Source organism: Oncorhynchus clarkii, chromosome 4 (genome assembly GCF_045791955.1).
Source record: "Oncorhynchus clarkii lewisi isolate Uvic-CL-2024 chromosome 4, UVic_Ocla_1.0, whole genome shotgun sequence".
Lineage (NCBI taxonomy): Eukaryota > Metazoa > Chordata > Actinopteri > Salmoniformes > Salmonidae > Oncorhynchus > Oncorhynchus clarkii.
In genome coordinates this window covers 77,503,696-77,530,569 of record NC_092150.1, presented here as the reverse complement: position 1 = coordinate 77,530,569, position 26,874 = coordinate 77,503,696, and the positions used below count along the sequence as shown (strand labels likewise).

At 42.4% G+C, this 26,874-nt stretch overlaps 1 protein-coding gene across 2 annotated transcripts; it reads right to left on the bottom strand.

Moving 5' to 3' along the window:
• Positions 1–7,672: 7,672 nt before the first annotated feature.
• On the bottom strand, positions 7,673–12,036 carry LOC139407846 (homeobox protein OTX2-like). Of its 2 annotated transcripts, XM_071151717.1 has the most exons (4): positions 12,006–12,036; positions 10,267–10,482; positions 9,471–9,622; positions 7,673–9,136 (listed from the first exon to the last, which is right to left on the bottom strand). In XM_071151717.1, exons 2-4 carry the CDS (start codon positions 10,361–10,363, stop codon positions 8,519–8,521), a joined length of 867 nt encoding a protein of 288 aa, XP_071007818.1. In that variant the 5' UTR covers positions 10,364–10,482; positions 12,006–12,036; the 3' UTR covers positions 7,673–8,518. The 2 variants fall into 2 exon arrangements, with proteins under 2 accessions (XP_071007818.1, XP_071007817.1); XM_071151716.1 differs by lacking the exon at positions 12,006–12,036 and having other exon boundaries at positions 10,267–10,631.
• Positions 12,037–26,874: the final 14,838 nt, after the last annotated feature.

Genomic DNA, 26,874 nt, shown 5'->3' with positions numbered 1-26,874 from the left:
TGGACATTTACCACGCCGCATATTGGTCCTCCGATCCTTTTCGCCTCTCCTCTTCGGAAGAAGATATATCAATGATATAAAGAACGATGGAACAAAAACTTTGGAATGCTTTAAATTAAATTATGGGCAGAAAGACAAATTCAACTCCATCTTTCATCGAATGGCTGATTCATCACGAAACCATTTGAAATTGGCAATTATTTTAATGATTATTTCATTGGCAAAGTGGGCAAACTTTGGCAGGAAATGTCAACAACGAACAGTGAGCAATTGTATTCATGCATAAAAAAAAATCATTAAAGAAAAGCATTGCAAGTTTGAATTATGTAAAGTTCGTGTGGGAAAGGTGGATGAATTATTGTTGTCGATCAATAATGACAAACCTCATGGCATTGACAACTTAGATGGAAAGCTACTGAGGATGGTAGCTGACTATAGCCACTCCTATCTGTCATATTTTTAATCTGAGCCTAGAGGAAAGTCTTTGTCCTCAGGCCTGGAGGGAAGCCAAAGTAATTCCACTACCCAAGAGTGGTAAAGTGGCCTTTACTGGTTCTAACAGCAAACAGATAAGCTTGCTGCCAGCTCTTAGCAAACTGTTGGAAAAAAATGTGTTTGACCAAATACAATGCTATTTCTCTGTAAACAAATTAACAACAGACTTTCAGCATGCTTATAGATAAGGGCACTCAACGTGTACTGCACTGACACAAATGACTGATGATTGGTTGAAAGAAATTGATAATAAGAAGATTGTGAGAGCTGTATTGTTACATTTCAGTGCAGCCTTTGATATTATTAACCATAATCTGTTGTTGATAAAACGGATGTGTTATGGCTTTTCAATAGAACTCAAATGGTTTTCTTTAATGGAAGCTTCTCTAATGTCAAACATTTAAAGTGTGGTGTACCGCAGGGCAGCTCTCTAGGCCCTCTACTCTTTTCTATTTTTACCAATGATCTGCCACTGGCATTAAACAAAGCATGTGTGTCCATATTTGCTGATGATTCAACCATATACATATCAGCAACCAAAGCTAATGAAGTCACTGAAACCCTTAACAAAGTGTTGCAGTCTGTTTTGGAATGGGTGGCCGGTAATAAATTGGTCCTGAACATCTCTAAACCTAAGAGCATTGTATTTGGTACAAACCATTCCTTAAATTCTAGACCTCAGCTGAATCTGTTAATGAATGGTGTGTCTGTTGAACAAGTTGAGGAGACTAAATTACTAGCCGTTACTTTAGATTGTAAACTGTCATTTGGTACCAACTGTACAGTATTATATAGAGCCCTAATTACATGGAACTTCCTTCCATCTCATACTGCTCAAATAAACAGCAAACCTGGTTTCAAAAAACAGATAAGATATCTGACCTAGATAACTTGTGTGTATGCATTGATATGTAGGCTACCTTTAAAAGACCTTTTAAAAAAATGTATGTAGTTCTGTCTTTGAGTGTTCTTGTCTATTGATGTTCTGTATTATGTCATTTTGTATTATGTTTCATGTTTTGTTTGGACCCCAGGAAGAGTAGCTGCTGCTTTTGCAACAGCTAATGGGGATCCTAATAAAATACCAAATACCAATACCCCCTTTTCTCCCCAATTAGTAGTTACAGTCTTGTCCCATTGTTGCAACTCCGGTATGAACTTGGGGAAGGCGAAGGTCGAGAGCCATGCGTCCTCCGAAACACAACCCTGCCAAGCCGCACTGCTTCTTGACACACTGCTCACTTAACCCGGAAGCCAGCTGCACCGATGTGTAGGAGGAAACACTGGTATAACTGGTGACCGTGTAACTGGTGCCCCCAGCCCACCACAAGAGTCGCTAGAGCGCAATGGGACAAAGACATCCCAGCCGGCCAAACCCTCCCCTAACCTGGACAACGCTGGGCCAATTGTACGCCTTCTCATGGGCCTACAGGTCCTGGCCGGCTGCAACACAGCCCGGGATCGAACCCGGGTCTGTAGTGATGCCTCAAGCACAGCGATGCAGTGCGTAAGACCGCTTGAGATGTTCCTTCAACTTGATTGGTCCACCTGTGGTCAATTAAATTGATTGGACATGATTTAGAAAGGTACAAACCTGTCTATATAATGTCCCACAGCTAACAGTGCATGTCAGAGCAAAAACCAAGCTCCGAGACAGGATGTTGTCAAGGCACAGATCTGGGGAAGGGTACCAAAAAATGTTGGTGGCATTGAAGGTCCCCAAAAACACAGTGGCCGCTATCATTCTTAAATGGAGAATGGAGTCCATGGAGAATAAGAGCACCTCCTCCCAGCTGCCCACTGCACTGAGGCTAGGAAACACTGTCACCACTGACAAATCCACTATAATTGAGAATTTCAATAAGCATTTCAATAAGCACTCGCCCAAGCCTCCCCCATTTCTCCTTCACCCAAATCCAGATAGCTGATGTTCTGAAAGAGCTGCTAAATCTGGACCCCTACAAATCAGCCGGGTTAGACAATCTGGACCTTCTCTTTCTAAAATGATCACCCGAAATTGTTGCAACCCCAATTACAAGCCTGTTCAACCTCTCTTTCGTATCGTCTGAGATTCCCAAAGATTGGAAAGCAGCCACGGTCATCCCTGTCTTCAAAGGGCGAGACACTCTAGACCCAAACTGCTACAGACCTATATCTATCCTACCCTGCCTTTCTAAGGTCTTCGAAAGCCAAGTTAACGAACAGATTACGGACCATTTTGAATCCCACCATACCTTCTCCACTATGCAGTCTGGTTTCAGAGCTGGTCATGGCTGCACCTCAGCCACGCTCAAGGTCCTAAATGATATCATAACCGCCATCGATAAGCGACAATACTGTGCAGCCGTATTCATCGACCTGGCCAAGGCTTTTGACTCCGTCAATCACCACATTTTTATTGGCAGACTCAACAGCCTTGGTTTCTCAAATGATTGCCTCGCCTGGTTCACCAACTACTTATTTGATAGAGTTCAGTGTGTCAAATCGGAGGGCCTGTTGTCCGAGCTTCTGGCAGTCTCTATTTGGGTGCCACAGGGTTCAATTCTCGGGCCGACTCTCTTCTCTGTATACATCAATGATGTCGCTCTTGCTGCTGGTGATTCTCTGATCCACCTCTACGCAGACGACACCATTCTGTATACTTCTGGCCCTTCTTTGGACACTGTGTTAACAAACCTCCAGACGAGCTTCAATGCCATACAACTCTACTTCTGTTGCCTCCAACTGCTCTTAAATGCAAGTTAAACTCAATGCATGCTCTTCAACCGATCGCTGCCACACCTGCCCGCCCGTCCAGCATTACTGGACGGTTCTGACGTCTGGACGGTTCTGACAAATACCTAGGTGTCTGGTTAGACTGTAAACTCTCCTTCCAGACATCTCCATCTTAAGCATCTTCAATCCAAAATTAAATCTAGAATCTGATTCCTATTTCGGAACAAAGCATCCTTCACTCATGCTGCCAAACATACCCTCGTAAAACTGACCATCCTACCGATCCTCGACTTTAGCGATGTCATTTACAAAATAGCCTCCAACACTCTACTCAACAAACTGAATGCAGTCTATCACAGTGCCATTCGTTTTGTCACCAAAGCCCCATATACTACCCACCACTGCCACCTGTACGCTCTCGTTGGCTGGCACTCGCTTCATACTCGTCGCCGAACCCACTGGCTCCAGGTCATCTATAAGTCTTTGCTAGGTAAAGCCCTGCCTTATCTCAGCTCACTCGTCACCATAGCAGCGCCCACCCGTAACACGCATTCCAGCAGGTATATCTCACAGGTCACCCCCAAAGCCAATTACTCCTTTGGCCGCCTTTCCTTCCAACACTCTGCTGCCAATGACTGGAACGAACTGCAAAAATCACTGAAGCTGGAGACACATATCTCCCTCACTAGCATTTAGCACCAGCTGTCAGAGTAGCTCACAGATCACTGCACCTGTACATAGCCCATCTGTAAATAGCTCATCCAACTATTTCATCCCCATACTGTTGTTTATTTATTTATTTATCTTGCTCCTTTGCACCCCTGTATCTCTACTTGCACATTCATCTTCTGCACATCTATCATTCCAATGTTTAATTGGTATATTGTAATTAATTCGCCACCATGGCCTATTTATTGCCTTTACCTCCCTTATCTTTCCTCATTTGCACACAATGCATATAGACTTGTTTTTCTTTTTCTACTGTGTTATTGACTGCATGTTTGTTTATTCCATCTGTAACTCTGTGTTGTTGTATGTGTCGAACTGCTTTGCTTTATCTTGGCCAGGTAGCAGTTGTAAATGAGAACTTGTTCTCAACTAGCCTACCTGGTTAAATAAAGGTTAAATAAAAAAAATGGAAGAAGTATGGAACCACCAAGACTCTTCCAAGAGCTGGCCACCTGGCCAAACTGAACAATTGGGGGAGAAGGGCCTTGGTCAGGGAGGTGGCCAAGAACCTGATGGTCACTCTGACAGAGCTCCAGAGTTCCTTTGTGGAGATGGGAGAACATTCCAGAAGGACAATTTAATTTAATCAATTTTAGTATAAGGCTGTAACATAACAAAATGTGGAAAAAGTCAAGGGGTCTGAATAGTTTCCAAATGCACTGTATAGTGTAAGACTAGCTGTTTATTCTGCTGCCCATTCTACTAATTATAGTTTCATCAAAGTGCAACATTCAGTTAAATGCAAACTTGCTGGACTAAACATATTGCATATGATTTGGATACATTTCCCGATGAGTGATTCCAAAATGTTGATATTGAATCATCTCAGAAACACTTCCCAGTATTGATGATTTTGGGATATTTCTAAAATGACTTATCTTCTATTTATCCACCTGCTTGCGTGACACAGATACCATTCTATAATACCAAATTAGTATGGATTTCTCTAGACGCAGTGACAATGATTGGGTCAATAACCGACGATCAACAAGTGCTACTTGGCTTCAACAAGTCGTGACAGGGCTTTGATGAATCTGCTGCTTCTTTTCAATAATCTCAATTTATAATATTTTTTGGGGGGGCTCCGTTTATACAGGCAGCCTAATTCTGATATGTTTCCACTAATTGGTCTTTGAAAAATCTGGGCCTCGTTTCCCAGAGCCTTCGTAGTGTTAAGATCATCGTTAGAACCATCTTATCTTTAGTAGACTAGCCGATCTGTTTCCCAGAGACTTCGTTAATAGCGTTGCTCTTAATAACGAACCTTTGCACATCTACAAGTGATCCAGACAAGTCGAAGAGCAGTCAAGGTGCATCGTGGGTGTTTTTTGCCCTCCGCGTCAATTTATTCACAGAAAAGCCCCGCTAAACATAGGCTACCTAGCCTTAACCTAAAACTCTTGATTCTATCTGTCTGACCGACCGCTGATAACTTCAGAACGAAGTTGACTATAAATACAACGTTGCCAAAGTATTTGCAATTGTTACAAACAAGTGAAATATAAAACAATGCATCAAATGAAAACCAAGATGACTGCATTACAATACAAATAGGCTACATGGGCGTCGGCTATATATTTCAATTATATCTGTAATGTTTGCCTCAATATGTTTAATGCTGTGTGACAAGATGTGCTCAATGATGTGCCCAACCTGTAATTTAGTAGTTTATTATTTGTGTAAGCATAATAAGCCTCAATATATTCAGCCATTTGTGGTAATATCTCTCTAGGAGCTGATCCGTCGTCAGTACTGTAGAATAATTCGAATGTTAAGGTAAGATTTGAGTGGAGAAGGCTGATCCTGAGAGAAGGGTTGCTTTTATGTCGATACTATCAGTATGGTCTAACGACTCACTTAGCGAAGGTTCTCTCTAAATGCTTGTTTGTAAAACACTTAAAATATTGGCTCGTAATTAACGATGCAACTGCTACGATCATGGTAATGCTCATGTTACATCGCAACTGGGAAACGAGGAGCAGAATTGGGATGCCTGCAAACTCCACTCAGTCCTGGATGTGCAATACATATTGTCCCGGTTTCCCGATTGCAATGGAATTTAGGCTTACAGGTGTTTTAAATTTGCATCTTTCCTACAACGGCCAAATATGTAACATATGCGTTCACCAAAACACCAGGCAGGGACTTTCGATAAGTGCGTCGTTGAGGCCTGATAAGATCGAAAGAAAGGCAGCACTGCTCTCGGATCAGCGTTCTCCCTTTCCAATCTTACCTTAACATTAGAATTATTACACAATACTGATGACGGATCAGCTCCTATGGCTACAAATATTGAAGCACTTAATAATGCACTAAATCAAAATTTGACACATCATGAAATATAAGCAAAAATGACAGACAGCTAAATTGAATTAACATCAAATTGATTTCAATATCATTCAAATATATAGGTATATGTAGCATATACTGTATTTATCTTTTAATGCAGTCTTCTCGGTTTTCATTTGAAGTCAGTATATCCTTCGCTTGTTAGGCAAAGAAATGGCCAACTTTGTATTTGTAGTCACTGTCACATTCGTTCTGAAGTTGTAGGTGTTCACTGAAAGACAGATAAACATATTGATTTTGTGGTTAGCGGAGATCTTCTGTGTATAAAGTTACGCGGAAGGGCAAAAAAGCATCTAACGAGGTACTTTGCTGTTTTACGAGTGGTCTGAGCAGATGTCAAGAGCAACTTTAGCAACTATGGTTTTAGGAAAGAGCTAAGAGATTTAACGAATCTCCCAGGGTTCTAAAGATGAATTTAGCCCTACAATGCTTTTGGCAAACCGGGACCTGATGTTTTGGATTGAATTGCATTTCAATTAGCATTTCCCATTTGCAAGTATATACCTTTTCATGTTGATGATCATAATGCTGACATTGACTAAATCTAATTGCATATAAATATAGTTAATTATACAATATATGAATATATCATCATAGCGTGATGTCCACGCAGTAAAAATTCAGTGATATCGATACCTTGATTGTTGTTGCCTTTTTATTCGACCACTGCACGCTATGATTATGGACTAATTCGTTTTTTTTCGGGGGGGATTTGGACCAATAACACATTCAATTTGATTTTGAATTTGATTTTTAAAAGGACTGGTCTAATAAGAGACCGTTGGCCTTTTACCTAACGTGTGTTTACACAGTATTTATTTGAGATGTTCTGGATGTGTTGATTGGTGACTTGAATGCCAATTCTGACAAACACATAGCATAGGCCTATTTTCAGTTGGTAAAATGTGAATTTTCCTCGCCTGATTTGCTGACATCCAAGGGGGTGTTTTGTAAAGCTTTAAAAACGTATTCCTTTATAACAGACAATTTTAGTGGGAATGTGAATGTTGGTGACTGGGGGAGTTTTGGAAAGCGGCTCCGTGTGAACTGGACAGTTCCGTCAGTGAAATGTTGGATTATCCTCCCTGCAAAACGGGATTAACATTGCTCTCCCAGTCTGCACATTCCTGCTTCTGACACTTGAAATAGTATGTGTGTGCGTGTGCGTGTATGCTTGTGCGTATGTGTGTGTACACCTTGGTTTGAATTCAAATATCATTGTTGTTGAGTAATAGGCCTATTCATCATGTTTTATGTCATATGTATTATTTTCTCTAAAACTCAGATGTGTTGACAGAACCAAATTACAATAGCAAGTCTATTGATGAATAACTAGAAAGAAAAAAACATGGTTTTAAGAAGTTAAACAGGCGACACTGGGGAATCAGTTCAAACGTTCTTTATTTTTGTGTTTAGCCTTTTCATAGCAGTTTGGCATAACAACATTGAGCTGTATTTGGTCATTGACGGACACTGATGTTTCAGGCAACGTTGCTGCTCATTGACTCGACCACTCACACTGTTTGAAAACTCCCTATTTCAACTAATATTTCATCGTAATAATTTATCATACTTAAACATTTAAAAAACTATTAAATTCACAGCTGGGTGATCGCAGATGCGAAACTCGGAATTGCATACGGGTACAAGGAATCACAGTCTCAAAAAGCTAACACAAATAGAAAATGCCAAAACACTTAGGGGACATTTATGAGCACACGCATACTGTTTGATTGTCTGTTGGAACTAGTGTCTTATAAACATTTTTCATAAATTAAATAGTGCATCCAGGTTCGCCTCACAGGCGCGCACACGCACGCACACACGCACACAATGCTTTGATCAAAGGGCCCCTTTAGTTTGCCAACCAAGAGGAGAGGATCGGGGAGTCGTAAGAAGCTTATGGAAAGCTGACCCATTCCACGCGCTTAGCCAAGGGTTGCAGCTTCTCTTGATCATTTTCTTCTTGGGCAACACTTTTGTTCCATGTCCTTGATCAAAGTTAAAGAGAGTTCACTGAATTTTCAATAAGTTAACTCAGCAGTTGTTACGCTGTCAGAGAGACGAAGCGGCAGCTTCTCTCCACTCACACTGCTGCTGTTCGGGGTAATAGTTTGATGCCCAGGACCAGCCATTGGAAAACGATGCCTTTCGCCGACTCAATCCCATCGGATTGACTAACGTTTATTTCACCACATTGTGAAAATATAATGTCACTCACTCATTCTTCTCACAACACCTGAAATTTCCACGAGGACTGGTCTTTGTAATCCAAACAGTCCGTGTTGAAGTTGAGTTTCCAGGCCGCGGCCTGGTCCTTGTAATCCAGGCAGTCTGTGGGACCACTGAAACTCAGTCCCGCTGCCCCATACCCTGGCGTGGAGAGGGACGAAGGCGGGCTCAGGTGGCTGGAGACCCCGCTGCTGCTCATGGGGCTCATGGTGGAGCCCGCAGCGGAGAGCTGGTGGTGCATAGGCGCCAAGTAAGATCCGCAGTCCATCCCGCTGAAATAGGATGAGGATCCGGTGTAGCCTTGGCTGTATCCGGACGCCTGGGTGTAGGTCATCGGGTAGGACCGTTGCATACAAGAGGAGGAAGAGGTAGAGAGTGGGTCAGACAGCGGGGAGATGGAGGCCGGGCTCCAGATGGACACCGGGGCAGTACTGCTGCTTACGAGCGGGATTGAGGTGCTGGGAGGCGGTGTGAACTGTCCGCTGGCACCGCTCTCGGAGCTGGCTTCTCTCATTGGGGAACTTCTCTTTTTGACGGGTTTGGTCTTGCTCTGCGCACCGCTCTGGGACTGTTGTGCCTGCTGGCGACACTTCGCCCTTCGGTTTTTAAACCATACCTGGAAGAAGAATTAATGTGTTGAATTGTAGTAATAAAATGGAGAGGATGCTCATTCAGTTTATTTATCACCCCATGAACGCAAAAAAAAACGTGTTGTAGCGTTTTATTCATGTTTAATTTCAATACAGTCTGCCATAGTGGATGCAAAAGAAGAGGCTCGTAGGACTATACACTGGGGGGTGAACACTCCAATTATCAGAGTGGAGAAGACACGCTCTGAAGTGGCGTCTGGGAGCTTGACTTCTCAAATCCAAAATTAACGAGCTGTGTAAGTGGCCTTGACTCAAAACCCGGATGATCGCGTGTGTTTACCCAAAAGCCTAGGAACTCACCTGAACACGAGACTCAGGTAAATTGATCTTCAGGGCCACCTCCTCGCGCATAAAGATGTCTGGGTAGCGGGTCTTGGCGAACAAGTTCTCCAGAATGTCCAGCTGGGCGCGCGTAAAGGTCGTCCTCTCGCGCCTCTGTTTACGAGGGGCGCCTGTATGAGAAAAGGTCTGTTCGTTAAGTCAACATTAAGTAGCCCACCTTACAAATACAAACAGGTTATTGCTTTAGGAGAAAAACATTGTTTTATCCTACATGGGCTAATCAATGTGGCTTGTCAACTGTAGCCTATCCAATAGGCCTAAAGTTGCAATTTTGATAATGAGCAGTTAGGCTATGTTTAGATAGATAAATCGTTTTTCGGTTGACATTTCAGACAGGGAATATTTTTCATTGCTCTGATCTCTTATTGCAAACGTTTCCAAGACGTGATTCTTGTTAGTCTAGGATCATTATTAATTTACATGTAGTACACCCCACGAGGACAATGTACAACATTATCCCCTCGTAGTTTAGATAATTCACTACAGACATAAATAAGCAAGACGAGAATGTTTATAAAGCCAATGGCAAATTATATCGAAAACACAACTTTCGATTAAATTATAATTCCAAGTCTACATTAGTATATATTTTTAACTTGTTTTTATCTTATCGTTATCAGTTCATTTAATCATAATTTCGTAAGAAATAGACGCGAAAATAAACACATAAAATCTATGCAATAGGCCTAAGCCATTTGAGGTGATTTCATTATTTCATGGTTATTTGTGTAATAAATGTCTTCCATGACCTCACCTGGATAGCCGATAGACGGATGGAGAAGGTCCATTCCGGAGGCAGACAAACTCAGACCGTTGACTGTGTACTGCGGCTGCTTCAGATAAGACATCATTCTAGCCTCCGATCGAAGGGCAAAGTTGCAGAGAATTTTGAAAACAAAAAGGCGTTGAAAAGTACCCTTTTTAGTTTAGTCCTCAAGTGTTGGATTATTCTCAATTCTTCTGCCGAAACCTGAACAGAACACAACAGGAAAGAGAGAGAGGATGGTTTTGGTTAAAACGGATAAGTCCTTGGTTATTCGTTGGAGGCGTTACGCGCTCTTTACGCAGTGAGGTTAATTTAAAAAATGAGCGTCGTCCTGCACCGCCAGCGCTCTTAAAGCAGATCGGAGACCCCCAGCTGTCCTGGTGGACTGAGGATCCTCTGTCTGTCTTACAAACGTTTGCGCCACCTACTACCCCCCACCCCTCACACACACACCACCACCACCATCATCACCACATCCTACCAGCACCAAAAACATCCCATCATTTCAGCACGCCTTCTTCGAGAACAAAAACATTGTCGTTAAAATGCGCACACACATTGGGCTCCAAAAAGGCAAGGCGCTCCATTAGCATAGTACCCACAGGTTAGCATCAGCTAATTGTCTCCAGTATAGACGGCATGATTGGGGGCCATTTGCAAAGACAAAGCCCACTGTTGACCAGATAAATAATGCTGATGACAAAAGAGCCGTTGGCGACAAAAAAAAAGAGACAATACTGTAAACCCAGCGCTCTACATATTCAGGCAATTAAACTACCACAGCATCTTACATTCTATCTATAGAATGTGTCTGCTGAAAGGGTGAAATCCCTTCTATATTTAAATGTGAACGGCAATTTAGCAAAATGACGAGAAACTTGGGGAAACTGTTCCATAATTGTAATTCGAGCCGACATTATTGACACTCCCTGGGCGATTTCTACCTAATTAATAGCTCCCGGTAATTAGATTTAGGTGGTGAGACTATCGAAGAGTGTTGATTAGCAAAAACCACTTTATCTTAATCTAAGCAAACAAGCACTTGCTCCGCAATTAAGAACCGATCACATTTCTCTCATTCGGTGGAGAGTCTGTTTTTTAGAGAGAGTTATTTCCTATAATAAAACAATATTCTACACTAAATGAAAATGTTCCCTTCATAAATTCAACAACGTCGTATTTGATATTAAATGTAGCCTACACTGTTAGGTCTAATAAACCCTCAATAATCCTTATGTACATTTGTTTGGAATAATCAACTGTCAATCGCCCAGAAAGGAAGCAATGTATTTTCCCACTATCCACTTGAATGGTGAGGAAACAAACATTATTTGGGTAGTAATTATTAGACTATCTGCCTAATAATATTGCCTAGGCCTATATATTTTGGCCCCAAACGGCGAACAATATTTTCTAGCGTCATATTGATCTAGCACACTTGTATTGTACATTTCAAAGAGACCTACATTGAAATTACATTTGAACTTTGGCCTATAAAAAAACGACAAATACAAAAACAAACACAGGATCGCAGGGTGTAGTGTATTACAATGTAATAATATCTAAGGATGCATGTCTGTTTATTTATGAAAGGATAAGCTTACAAAACGTTTTGCCAATCAAATAGCCTGCATTTAGCAAATCATAAGTAGTTACATTCAAGTTGATAGTTGGAATGTTTCGTTGTAGCCCATGGTCCTATTAGATTGGAACCAATCTGCTCCTACCTGTAGAATCGAAGTTGCAACTGCGAGTTCCCTCCTCCTCTCGTGCACGCACGCATCCCAATACTTCATACGTTTTTATATGTAACGGCCACCGGCCTCAATCTGTCACTTTTTTTCACCCAGACCCATCTACCGGTTGCTCCACATCCGTTCAATAATAATTACCCTGTCCGAGAATTAATTATTATTGCCCACAAGTATTTTTTTCTCACAAAATAAAAAATAAAAAAAAGAAATTAACGAGATAATCCGTACGGCACGCGCTGCCCTGATTACAGGACGCTAGCCGCGACTCCGAGCGCTCCGCATTCGGGCTGATTAATTTTCTGCGTCACGAAAATAAAACAAAGACTGGCATTGTATTTACTAAGCCAGCTGACTGCCAGACAACCTCCCCCAACCTCACTCACTTTCCCAAACTGATATAGGCTGCATAATAATAATAACAACAATAATAATAGGCTAATTATAATATTAGATATAGGCCTAATATAATAATACTACTACTAATAATAATAATAATAATGGTAATAATATGCGAATATAAGAAGAAGAAGAAGAAGAAGAAGAAGAACAAGACGAAAAATAAAAATAAAATTAAGCTAAGAGCGTGACATTTAAATATATATATATTTTAACTGCAAATGTAGGGCTTTTCAACAGTTCAGTTAGGCTTTCCCAGCAGGCAACAAACTATAAAACCATCACTGAGTGGACATTCTTCTCAATCAACATCCATAAACAACATTTTCGTCTTGATGAATATGGGTTACAGCATGCTCTGAGTTCTCCTTCTTTAGCCCGTTATGCTAGTGGCTGTATTGCCTCCAGTGTAGCCGCCATTGCCAGAGAGCAAGAGAGGTGAGGGGTGGGAAAAGTTTCTTTTTAAACACGCCTCCACAATTATCGCTCCATGCGAAGGTATTTCCATCACAAAGAGCACTTGGTACTGCTGAAAGATCAGAAATGACACGATAGAGATATGTAGGCCTATATAAGATGCTTGGAAATGACTAACACTGTTAGCACAAATAAGATGGGCCGAAGATTGCAAAAGAGGAAAGAATTACAAAAAATTGGCAAGACAGAGATAGCCAATACAGTTCTATGGATGGATGAAATGGAAATAACTGTATATAATGTTACTCTGGCAAACAGAATATGTCCTTATTAATCATACTCTGGGCAATATATTGCGTAATATTTAGATGATATGCTACAGAGCGAGTGTTGATCATTTTAACCAGAGGGAGATTTGCTAAATAACCCTGACAGCTACTGGAATAAGCGAGGGAAATTATGTGGAGTGATGTTGAACGTTTCCATGCGACGTTGGACTCCTGACATAGGCTACCAATGTGCTGATTAAAAAATGTATTTTGGATTTGTTGTGACTGTCCTCACCACTGTCCTCACCGCAGCCCATAACATGTCATGGTTATCAGTGTCATTAGAAATACCACCTCTTGTCTCCTGAGTAGAGCTCGTGGCCCCAATGAACGATGATCCATTGGCGTGTACTCCGCGAGCGCACCGCAGCGCCCCTATCTTCATGGCAAAGGTGAGGATGACAAGCGAATAGCAATCAAACAATTAATAATAGCAATAATGTTTCACACAAATTAACCAGTCCCGCTGTATATTAGGGCAAATAGCATTGCTCGAGTTATTGTCGTTCGTGATTTTTAGCCTAATTGGTTTCGTTTTGTTGTTTTTCTTCTGTTTTATTTAAACTAGTTTGAACCAAAAATGATTTTATCAATAATGTTAGCAAAATTATTATTGTTATGCAAGCATACATGTTTGTTAGTCAACTGCACTGATTTATAAGTGGTGAAGTTCTAGCCAGGCCTCGCCGCGAGGAAGGGGAATATACATTCTTGGGGACATGACTGTCACGGTTTGGTAAATGTAACACTCTCAGGGAGATTTAAAATCTCTGGCACACGCAGCACCCCTCATCTCTCTCTCTCTCTCTCTCTCTCTCTCTCTCTCTCTCAAACAACACCCTTCTCGCACATATTCACGCATCATGTACCTGCTATTCCCTCAGAAATAATATTCTTCGTCGTATTTTTGTATTTAAAAAATAAATAATAATAATTCCCTTTCCAGTCAAAATATATATTTTCTTGCTCACTGTCATTTTAGCTTTTTAAATTTCGAGAGAGAAAAAACTATTTTGGGATATTTCAAAAGGCTTTTTCAAGAACGAATTCACACAGCTTATCTGTGAATACAACCGCTACTTTTTTGTTTCTCTTCACCCACGCCCCCCCCCCCCCCCCCCCCCCCCCCACACACACACACACACTCCTCCCTTTTCTTTCCCCCTCTCCCGTTTTTGTCCTAGGGGACAGGTTGCGTTTTGGTGGGGATTAGCGTCTGAATTTGATTAGCCAGCAAGCTAATTGTTACCAGTGCTCTTTTCACTGTCTAGTTGTCACTGCATTGGTAGCAGCCTACGTTTAGGTGCAACATTTTCTGCAAAATAATAGCCTTAGTCTATTCGTCATTTCTCTATCTCTTTTTAAAGCGCCTATAGGCCTACTCCTTAAATGTGCCAATTTAATCGTGGTTTATTGAATGATGCCTGAATAACTTTATGTGAAAAATGAAAACTAAGTAGTGTTATTATACCAGTTAGCCGGTGTTTATGACCATCTGCTATATGAATACATGCAGTACACTAAATCAATGGAGGTCAGGCCCCTGAACCAGCCTGGTTTGCAAGAGTGTGGTCTCTAGAAATTAAACTTTAGGCTGTATGCCTCAAATTCAAGCTTTTAAACGCTTTCAAATTCAAGTGAAATATGGAATGCTATTCAATGTATTATCGCCTCTAGTCCTTCGCCTTCATTATATTTTGAAGAGAACCCTAAATGATTAAATAAACAACTAATATCTCTAATATTTCGTTTCCCATGTCTCTCAGATGAGTGAAGCCATATTGCTCGTGGCTCACGCTGTCGCCTTTCATCTCGAGCTCTGATACATAATTCATCGGTAAATATCGCATAGCCCCGGGGAGCGCTCGAGCTAAACGGGGCTCTGATTGTAAAAGGTGAACGCGCTTGTTAACGTCTGTGGCAATATGCCCTCCCTCTGACTCCCGTCCAATTGAAGGAGTCACGGTTTCTCCTGCTGCTAGGGAGAACGAATTGGGGACTTTAAGAATCGTGGGACTGGGAATGGCTCAAAGTAAAGCTCCATACATGCATGATAGGGTCCCAGTCAACTGTAGCTAATGTATTACTGCTATAATAATAAACATAATAATAATAATATTCTAATAACAGTGTTATTACTCATCACTATAAATACATTTATCAAATTATTGTTGTCTTATATGGTTTGAAGAACACATTCAATATATTGTATACTAAATCCATATCAATGATGTCATAGTTCAGTTCAATGTCATTCAGCTGTCCAGCTCAAGGTCAGATCGATGTCTTGGCCTACTCACTCACCCCATCTGTCACACACACACACACACACACACACACACACACACACACACACACACACACACACACACACACACACACACACACACACACACACACACACACCATCTGCACCATACAGCTACAATGTTATAACTTTATTGATGAACATGTTGGCGACATAAAAGTATTCAAAGTATTGATAGGACGGCATAAATATTGAGTCGTCATTACTTGATAATTCAGCAGGTGGTTACATTCAAACGCAGTAGTTATGAAGCTTCAGTATCTGTTACTCATCCCGTTTCCAGCTTCTGATTGACTCATTCTATCATCTTCACTCCTCTTCACTGCCACTCAGGTAAGCTCAGGTGAGGATGTATTCATTCCTGGTTCCTACCATTAAGACTGTTCATACATTGTCAACTTACCTGGCAAAAGTAGAAAAGTCATCCATCTTTTCTCCCCTTTGCAGTCTCCCTAACTACAGGGGTGGAGTCAGATGATTGACAGCTAGGCCCAAGGGACTAATTCAAACTACTAACAATTACTTCTACTATTATTAGGTGATTAGTTGGGAGATCTTATAGCCACAACAATACTCAAAATACAGAAAAATACATATATTAAGAAGATAACTATATATACATAATAAACATAATCCATACGAGTGTCTGTGGGAGGTTGGAATGCCTCGTCCCTGCTGGTACCTCGTTAACCTCCCAGGGCTTGTGGGTAGTGTTATGCCCACGAGAGGCCTTAAACCCGGGCAGTAGTTTTCAGGTTCTGGTCCCTGGAGGGCCAGGACCCCCAGAGTGAGAGGGAGGGGGAGGGATGGAGGAGGGCCAAACAAAAACACACCCTGATATCCTGACAGCAAACAGCCCACCTACTGACGCTTAGCATCTGGAGGCAATGACCCCCCCCCCCCCCACACACACACACACACACCCGCTCCCACACCCACACACACACACACACACACACACAGACACAGGTTGTATTGTTTCAAACACAAACTTAGTTGAGTTGCATGTAGCTCAAGTTCTATGAAGCTTGTTTTTGCAGGTCATGGAAAAGGCTTGAATTTTAGCTTTATTTTATTGTATTATTTTACGTCACTCTTAAATGGATGGTGAACTAGCAGCTAAAGTCCAATTAAACAGCTTTATAATTAGGCTAATATAGCATAATTTGTGGTTTCATTTAGGATTAAAAACAGAGGGAAAGAGAATAAAAGAGAAACAAAAACAGATGAACAAAGGTAGAAAAAGAGCAGGGGTGGAAAACAAAGATGGAGAGAGGGAGGAGGAGTGTAAAGTTAATCCAGGCTGAATCGTTGGGTCTGGCTGCAGGAGTGACACTGAAAACAGTTTTTGTTTCTATTCTTTCTTTTCTCTCCAAATTTGCTCTCCCCTTTCCCTCTCTTGTCTCTTCCTCCTGTGCCCCTCACCATTTCTCGGCCTCCTTATCCTTTTTAATTAGAGGGGCTATTCTGCAGCATGGAAGGCCCTAATCCCTACTGACCAACAATGCAAAAAGGCAGCCTTTGAACAGCCGAACTGCCCCCCCCCCCCTCCCCAACACACCCACCACTCGAAACACTACCCAAACATTCAAGGCTCCCACCATTGGGAAAACCAGACTTCACTCTTTATCCAACTGTTCGGCCGAAGCGCAGAGGGGACCCAGTGCAAACTGAAAGTCTTTGAAAGATGTCTGAGTTTATTGCGAGATCCTCCAAGAGTTGGTTGGATCACTCCAACAACAAGGCAGAGGTCAGAACTAGATAATTCATTAAGGAAACATATTTCCAAGAATTTTGGGCACTATTATATCAAGTTTCTTCACTGGCAATAAGTTTAGCTTTCTGTAACTACCAAGATAATATTCAAAATTTAGTATGACTCTATTGCAAAAAAAATTCTGAAAACTATCAAACATCACTGGTTTTTACAGCAAAGACATAGAGCTAGCAAAAGAAAGGAAGTTAACGATGTGGTTAAGCAAGTGCATGTGTATGCAGAGGGAAAGAAAGAAGGAGAAACTGTGATGAAAAATAAAACTGACCCAGGAAGCGCTTTGCTGTTTTAATAGAGAAGTAGAAAAGGGTTAGAGGGCAAATGATGTAGAGCACATATGTCAGAGTCAAGGCCCGCGGGCCACATCCGGCCCGCAAGAAGGTTTTTTACGGCCCCTGGGATGATCTTGATTTATTATTAGAACCGGCCCGCAGCAAGCCGGCAGCCCGCAGATCTTTTACACGCACCAATACTACATTTCCCACAATGCAAAGGTGACGCACCGAGCAGTAGGCTGCTTCATTTCAATATTTATTGGCACAGCAGTCGTCAGCATCACAGTAAAATTAACTTTCAGATACCCATCAAAAATGGCAAAACGGAAGGTGGATACTGAGAACCGGGGGTTTCAAACAAGGTGGGAGTCGGAGTATATGTTCACGAAGGTAGCTGGAAAACCTGTGTGTCTTCTGTGTGGAGAAAGTGTGGCGGTACTGAAAGAGTATAATCTGAGACGACATTATGAAACGAAACACGCGGACAAAAACAAGAATATGGACATGGAACAAAGGCTACAAAAGGCAGAGGAATTAAAACGAGGCCTCAAATCTCGACAGGCTCTGTTCAAAAAAGCCAAATCACAAGGCCAGGCTGCTGTCAAGGCCAGTTTTATTTTGGCAGAAGAGATCGCTAAATCAGCCCGGCCATTTACGGAGGGGGATTTCATCAAAAACTGCATGATTAAAGTTTGTGACGAAGTTTGCCCAGAAAAAAGGCAACTCTTTTTAAATGTGAGTCTGAGCAGAAACACCATTGCCGAGAGAGTAGACCAGTTGTCCATCAATCTAAAAGAGCAGCTTGTGAAAAAGGGAAAAGATTTTATTGCATATTCCTTGGCTGTGGATGAGAGCACCGACATTTCTGACATTGCCCAGTTGTCAATTTTCATCCGCGGAGTGGACTCCAACCTAAGCGTGACAGAGGAGTTTTTGGCTTTACGTCCTATGCATGGCACAACTACGGGGCATGATTTGTATGAAGAGGTGTCAAGATGTGTAAATGAGATGGAGCTGCCTTGGGAAAAACTCGTGGGTTTGACAACCGACGGAGCACCTGCGATGTGTGGACACAGGAGCGGACTGGTGGCGAAGATACGGGAAAAGATGCAAGAGGAAAACGCGACAGGTGAGCTGACAGCTTATCATTGTATCATACACCAGGAAGCGTTGTGCGGTAAAGCCTTGAAAATGGAGCATGTAATGAGCATCATCACGCGCACAGTTAACTTTATCAGAGCCAAAGGTTTGAATCACCGCCAGTTCAAGGCATTTCTGACGGAGTTAGAAACGGAGCATGGTGATTTGCCTTATCACACAGAGGTGCGATGGCTAAGCCAGGGAAAGGTGCTTCAAAGATGTTTCGAGCTTCGTGAGGAGATTTGTCTGTTCTTGGACAGCAAAGGGAAAGACACAACACAACTCCGAGACGAAATGTTTCTGTGTGAAATGGCTTTTCTGTGTGACATTACGAGTCATCTGAATGCAATAAACTTGCAGCTGCAGGGTCGGGATCGTGTCATCTCTGATATGTACAGTACAGTGAAGGCATTTAAAACCAAACTGACTCTGTGGGAGACGCAGATGCGGAAAGAAAATTTGAGCCACTTTCCCAGCTGCCAGACCATGAAAGAGAAGCTCTCTACCAGTGCGTTCCCGAGCACACAGTTGGCTGATAAAATAGGTATGCTTGCCGCTGACTTTCGACGCCGATTTGCTGACTTTGAAGCACAAAAAAGCAGGTTGGAACTGCTCGGTAACCCATTTGCTGTTGACGTGGAAAGCTCACCACCAAACCTCCAAATGGAGTTGATTGACCTCCAATGCAATGATGCACTGAGGGCAAAATATGCGGCAGTGGGTGCTGCGGAGTTCGCCCGTTTCCTCCCCGGCACAATGCCCCAGCTGCGCATCCAGGCTGCTCAAACGTTGTCTATGTTTGGCAGCACATACCTGTGTGAACAACTGTTTTCTTTGATGAACCTGAACAAAACATCACACAGAAGTCGACTTACTGCTGAACACCTCCACTCAATTCTGAGGATTTCTTCAGCTCAGAGCCTTACCCCGAACATTGATGAACTTGTGGAAAAGATGGGACACCACCAAGTATCACCCTCAACCTCAAACAAGTGAACATTACTGTGCAATCACATATTTAGAGTTTTTACTCAGTTCAAGTTTAAAAGTTAAAATTTAATATTTGTTTTCACTGCATGTTACTTCTCCTTAAACAAAGTGTTGTTTTTGATTAATAGATTTTTGCACTTTATTTTTTTGTATTTCAATCCAATTATATTTTAAAAATATTTCAGTTGAGTGGATGATAGAAAATTGCTATTATTGTTTTTTCTTTGAAGTAAATTTAGCCCACTTTTGCTAAAATAGAAAATATAGTCTACTGATGGTGCCTTGAATACCGGTTTCTTTCATTTAATGTTCATGTTATGGGGATATTTATATAAAGGAAATTTGTCTTTTGTGTCTGTTGAAAATTAAAGATTACTGACAGAGCCATAAGAAAATATTGCTTTATTTATCTGATCATATTGTAATATATTTGTTAGGTTTTCAGTAGGTTCAATTAGGTTCACTAGACTATATGCGTCATTTAAAATTTTTTCAATGAACATTCGAACAGTCCGGCCCTCGTCTTGTAGCTGATTTTTTTATTTGGCCCTCCGTCCATTTGACTTTGACACCCCTGATGTAGAGACATGCTACGGGGTTAGGAAAGATGGAAATTCTCCCAGTTCACATCAGGCCTCATTTACATATACATTAACATATCTTATTGTGATCCCAGAAGTCTATTAATGTTGACCCTTGTTGTTAAATGCCTAGTTAGTAGATAATAATGTCCTGTCTTGTCAAAAAATGCATGTCCTCTCATTACTTTTAAATAACTGCCATATTGAGAAAGGGGGGTTGGAAAAGTGAGGAGTAAAGAACAGATGTAGGTTAATAAAAGTCTCCCCACACTACTCATAACACAACTATACATCCATATCATAAAATAATGTTATTTTAAGCAATCATGAACTCATTTATCCACAATGCTTTCAATACATAGCCAGACTTCCCGCTATTACTACAAAATGCGGAACTGATAATTGCTTGCCCGAAATTTCATGTAGATTCTTCTTCCTCATAGTAATCGAAACAGAAAAGTGTTTGTTTTGAATAGAGGCCACAAGAAGATTTTCAGTATGCATTTAACACCAATACTGCCTAAAGCCATGACACTGCCAATGCTTTGTCTAATATTTGATGGTCTATGTTTGATAAGGTAATAGGCCACCAATTTTAATTAGGAAAATAATGTACAGTGCCTTGCGAAAGTATTCGGCCCCCTTGAACTTTGCGACCTTTTGCCACATTTCAGGCTTCAAACATAAAGATATAAAACTGTATTTTTTTGTGAAGAATCAACAACAAGTGGGACACAATCATGAAGTGGAACGACATTTATTGGATATTTCAAACTTTTTTAACAAATCAAAAACTGAAAAATTGGGCGTGCAAAATTATTCAGCCCCTTTACTTTCAGTGCAGCAAACTCTCTCCAGAAGTTCAGTGAGGATCTCTGAATGATCCAATGTTGACCTAAATGACTAATGATGATAAATACAATCCACCTGTGTGTAATCAAGTCTCCGTATAAATGCACCTGCACTGTGATAGTCTCAGAGGTCCGTCAAAAGCGCAGAGAGCATCATGAAGAACAAGGAACACACCAGGCAGGTCCGAGATACTGTTGTGAAGAAGTTTAAAGCCGGATTTGGATACAAAAAGATTTCCCAAGCTTTAAACATCCCAAGGAGCACTGTGCAAGCGATAATATTGAAATGGAAGGAGTATCAGACCACTGCAAATCTACCAAGACCTGGCCGTCCCTCTAAACTTTCAGCTCATACAAGGAGAAGACTGATCAGAGATGCAGCCAAGAGGCCCATGATCACTCTGGATGAACTGCAGAGATCTACAGCTGAGGTGTGAGACTCTGTCCATAGGACAACAATCAGTCGTATATTGCACAAATCTGGCCTTTATGGAAGAGTGGCAAGAAGAAAGCCATTTCTTAAAGATATCCATAAAAAGTGTTGTTTAAAGTTTGTCACAAGCCACCTGGGAGACACACCAAACATGTGGAAGAAGGTGCTCTGGTCAGATGAAACCAAAATTTAACTTTTTGGCAACAATGCAAAACGTTATGTTTGGCGTAAAAGCAACACAGCTCATCACCCTGAACACACCATCCCCACTGCCAAACATGGTGGTGGCAGCATCATGGTTTGGGCCTGCTTTTCTTCAGCAGGGACAGGGAAGATGGTTAAAATTGCTGGGAAGATGGATGGAGCCAAATACAGGACCATTCTGGAAGAAAACCTGATGGAGTCTGCAAAAGACCTGAGACTGGGACGGAGATTTGTCTTCCAACAAGACAATGATCCAAAACATAAAGCAAAATCTACAATGGAATGGTTCAAAAATAAACATATCCAGGTGTTAGAATGGCCAAGTCAAAGTCCAGACCTGAATCCAATCGAGAATCTGTGGAAAGATTTGAAAACTGCTGTTCACAAATGCTCTCCATCCAACCTCACTGAGCTCAAGCTGTTTTGCAAGGAGGAATGGGAAAAAATGTCAGTCTCTCGATGTGCAAAACTGATAGAGACATACCCCAAGCGACTTACAGCTGTAATCGCAGCAAAAGGTGGCACTACAAAGTATTAACTTAAGGGGGCTGAATAATTTTGCACGCCCAATTTTTCAGTTTTTGATTTGTTAAAAAAGTTTGAAATATCCAATAAATGTCGTTCCACTTCATGATTGTGTCCCACTTGTTGTTGATTCTTCACAAAAAAATACAGTTTTATATCTTTATGTTTGAAGCCTGAAATGTGGCAAAAGGTCGCAAAGTTCAAGGGGGCCGAATACTTTCGCAAGGCACTGTATATGGGGCATATGCATTTGTATAGTCATCCTAAAGAACACTATACAGCCAGCAAGACTCCTGGTTGGTACGCTGGCTCCACGCCACCCTATACAGCCAGCAAGACTCCTGGTTGGTACACTGGCTCCACACCACCCTGTACAGCCAGCAAGACTCCTGGTTGGTACACTGGCTCCACCTCACCCTGTACAGCCAGCAAGACTCCTGGTTGGTACACTGGCTCCACGCCACCCTGTACAGCCAGCAAGACTCCTGGTTGGTACACTGGCTCCACGCCACCCTGTACAGCCAGCAAGACCCAGGCCAGACCAGCCAAACACAGTGTGGGCACACTGCACTGTTAATCACATGCCCAATATTTCCATAGCAGGCAATTAGCATCCAGCTTTTATGTGTGAAATGGGCAGAGGCAGAGAACGAGAGAGTTAGGAACGACAACGAGAGAGGAAGAGTGAAATGGAGGGAGAGAAACAGAGGGAGAATAAAGGAGTAATTAGGATGTTGGGTGGGAGGAGAGAGAGGAGCACAGAGACAGCCAGGCAGTCTGTTGCTGTGTGATTTGAGGCTTGCTAACACACTAATTAGCCCTTCATTGTGAGATAATGGACTTGGCCGGTTCTCCCGGTTCTATGAGCCGCCCGGCCCGGACGACCTGACCCACTAAAGGTCAGAGGTCACCATGTGCGGTTTGCCTCGTGCCTACGGTGTGTGTGTCTGTGGGTGGGTGTGTTCTAACGAGACTGTCCCATTCTCTGCAATGCAAACTTGGTGTAGTTGAGTTGGCATGGTGTTGCAAAGGTGTGTTTGTGTGTAAAAAGAGAGGGAGTGGAGTGGGCAGCTCGCATAGGTTGTTCATTTGTCTGCACTGTTCAAACCTCATCACATCCTACACATTCATAACTGATTAATAATTTCCTTCAAAACAGTGAACAAACCAAACCCAGAACAAATAATAATGTGATGGACCAGTGAGCAAGAAAATGGAGCGTGTCTGTTTGTGTTTATGCACAAACAAGGGTCTTAAAATGCTTTCTTGGAAGAAATTTTGGTTCTGAGGATCCAGGCTTGCTTACTTGTTAAGGTCTAGTAGTCATCCCCCAACACACACACACACACACACACACACACACACAGACAGACAGACAGACAGACAGACAGACAGACAGACAGACAGACAGACAGACTTATACACACACACATCACTCCTCCGGCCTACCACTCTCTTCTCCCGCCATCTTTTGAGGAGCAGTAATCTGTGAACCCTGAATCATAAGCCTGGGTAAAGCTATGTAATACGGCTAATTCGATGAAGCAGTATTTTCCCGGTGAGAGGCAAAATCCTGTTGACTATTCAGGGATTGAATCGTCCAACAGTAATGCCATTAGGCCAGTGCCACGGATCCCTCCGAAAATGCTGTTTAATTGCCAGTAGCAGACCATTGTCTGGTGACGGGTAAACACTGGCTTGGGGGGGAGATTCCGTAAGGAAGCGTGTGAAAAAGATGGCCCCCTTGGCTTCAGCCAATCAGCATCAAGAAAAGGATTACTCAGACATAGAAGAAGAAGCCTCCGAAGTGGCGGAGGCACTAGCTTAACTAAAGTCTTCAAGAGAAAGAATAAACGCAGACTAACTCTTCGCTTTTAATACAGGATTTGTTCAACAATGTGATTTAGGGGGGTGTCTATTCAGAGTCTGGATTTTTTGGGGGACTGGCGGAGTCTTTAAGGATCAAGCCTTGTTGCTCACGTTTGTTAGTGAGTGACTTCGAGGATCATGGCTTGTTCCTCACGTTCGTTGAGTGGTTTATGTGTTTGTCTACAAAAATATAATTCCTCTATATCCCCAACTGTTGGTCCCTTCTATTACCATCTTTTAAAAAACACCTTGCATAAACACATAACCTCATAAAATCTTACAATTCTACCGCACAAGTCATAAACTGTCTCTATGCTGAAATATCAATATTTCAGTCAAATCTGTACTGAAATATTCCCAATCAAGAATCAAACAATTCCTATAACTCATTGATCAACAAATTCACAGCCACTCAAAAATGCCTCCTGAAACTGGAGCACCTCTAGCCTGCTACTGCCCGCTCCTCAATTGGTCCTGTCCAGGAGGACGTTGATAAGATGTGAGAGGTGTGGTGGCCATTGCTGCCCTCCATTGTGAGCTGGTGCCTGCAGTACGAGCAGAGCTGCCAGACCAGACACTGATGAGGGTTGACACTGCATCCAGGAGGCCAGGAGACTCTTTTCTTTTGCTATTTGTCTCGCCCTCTGAAAAGTAAAAAGGCCTTTTTGCAGATAGGCCCCTCCCTTAACCCTTCTCCTATTCCAACCCTGAACTTGTCCTCAGTCTCACCCTCCTCTCCTTTCCTCTCTCCCTCCTGTCTTCCCAGAGAAACAGAACAGGAGCCAAGATGGAGATGAAATCCCTAGAGACAGTCCCTGTATTTTTTCTCCCTCTCTATCAATCACTCTCTTTCTCGCCCTCAATTTAAATCAAATTCAAATCGTTAGACAAAGAAGCGTTTATGCAACTGTAGCACAAGGCGATGAGAAGAAGAAGAAGAAGAAGGCAATTAAACCCTGCTACATTTTGAGCCCACTAGCTGCTCCTTAGGCTGACACCCTGCCACATAGCGAGCCCAATTCAGCACCCCTCAGGCTATGACCACACTCAATACTTAGTCTCAGTACCAATCCCCGACCATGAATAATCCTGGATCTATTAATCGTATAATACCTATTGTTTACAGGAGGCTGCAAGAATATACTGCACAACAGACAGTTGGGGTGGTAGGTAGCTTAGTGGTTAGAGTGCTGGGCCAGTAATCAAAAGGTTGCTAGATCAAATCCCTGAGTTGACAAGATAAAAATCTGTTGTCCTTCCCCTGAACAAGGCTGTTAACCCACTGTTCCTAAACTGTAATTGTAAATTAGAATGTGTTCTTAACTAACGTGCCTAGTAAAATAAAAAACGTGTATCTTTTTTATATTTCCTGGTGAGAAAGGGAATCTGGCCAAAGTGAGAAAGTGAGGACTGTATTTGTCCTAAAACTGTGACTTTTTCAGATTCCTTCATACTGTATGTATCAGTGACCATACCACTATTTTTGATTTGTCACCTACGCATGTGTCTCTCCTTGGCGTAATTGTCACACCTAAAGTGGCACGAAAGAGGAGAGCCCCCTGAGAGGTCCTGAGTGGTAGGCTACACTTACAGCCCACATCAAGAAGTACTTGATCCAAAAGGTTGTTCGTTGGAAAAGAACAAGAAGACTCGGGTGTGAGAGGAGCATTATTGGAACGTAATTAATTGATTAATCTCCCTCTCCGATTGCAACAGGAGCACACAGACTCCCCGATCCCCTTTAATGAAACAGCTAATGACGAGCTCACTTAGTTTAATGTCTGCTTTTATCATCCTCCTTTTAAGATGACTTCAGCGTTTCATTAGCCACGTCTGACTCATATCTCACTTTAGCAACCCGGAGGAAATTGTGGAGGGATTAATTGTGGGATGGACACAATACCCCATCTCTTCCCCATCCTCCGTTCTCCCTCCTCCCCTCTGTCTTCATCCCCCCTCTCTCCGAGCTCCCAGCCAGAGACCCATGAGGAATAGTGTCTTTGTCGTCCTACCGTTTTCAGAGTTGAAGAACAAGAGAAGTTTAATCCTCATTGTCCAGGAGACTGGGGGGTTCGCCGGCTGTAAAATGATCCAACTGGCCCTGGCTAATCCTCTCCCCAACCCCCAACCCCCAAGGCCTGAACCCCCACAGCCCTAGCCCTACACCCCATCCCCAGCCCTATACCCCATCCCTATACCCCAGCCCCATCCCCATACCCCAACCCCATCCCTATACCCCAGCCCTATCCCTATACCCCAGCCCTATGCCCCATCTCCATACCTCAACCCCAGCCCTATACCCCAGTCCCATACCCCGGCCCTATACCCCATCCCCAGCACTGTAACCCAGCCCTATACCCCAGCCCCATCCCCATCATCTGAACATTCAGAGAGAGAAAGAGAGAGCCCTACATATTGCGAATATGCCTCTCACACAAACACATGGCTCACCCTATTACCTGTGTGTTGTGAGGATATGAGCGGTTTAGTGGTGCATGTTTTTAAGTGGTTTAAGGTAATCACCTGAGCTAAGTCTAAAGCCAATCCACCAGCGGGATTCATCCTTAAAGCCCATTGTGCGTCCCAAATGGCACCCTATTCTCCACTGCACTACTTTTGACCAGAGCCTGGTGAAAAGCAGTGCACTATATAGGGCAGGTGTAAATGCTGCAGTTTTAAAGCAAGTTTGCTTCAATTCTACACGTTGAGCCATAGGGCGGACTTAGCTGTTTTTATTTTAATTTTAAATT

Excerpts from the sequence above, each read along its gene's own strand:
- LOC139407846 (XM_071151717.1), bottom strand. The coding sequence starts at position 10,363 with ATGATGTCTTATCTGAAGCAGCCGCAGTACACAGTCAACGGTCTGAGT. Across the intron at positions 9,623-10,266 it reads TCCGTCTATCGGCTATCCAG|GCGCCCCTCGTAAACAGAGG; the intron begins GTGAGGTCATGG and ends TTTCTCATACAG. Across the intron at positions 9,137-9,470 it reads TACCTGAGTCTCGTGTTCAG|GTATGGTTTAAAAACCGAAG; the intron begins GTGAGTTCCTAG and ends TTCTTCTTCCAG.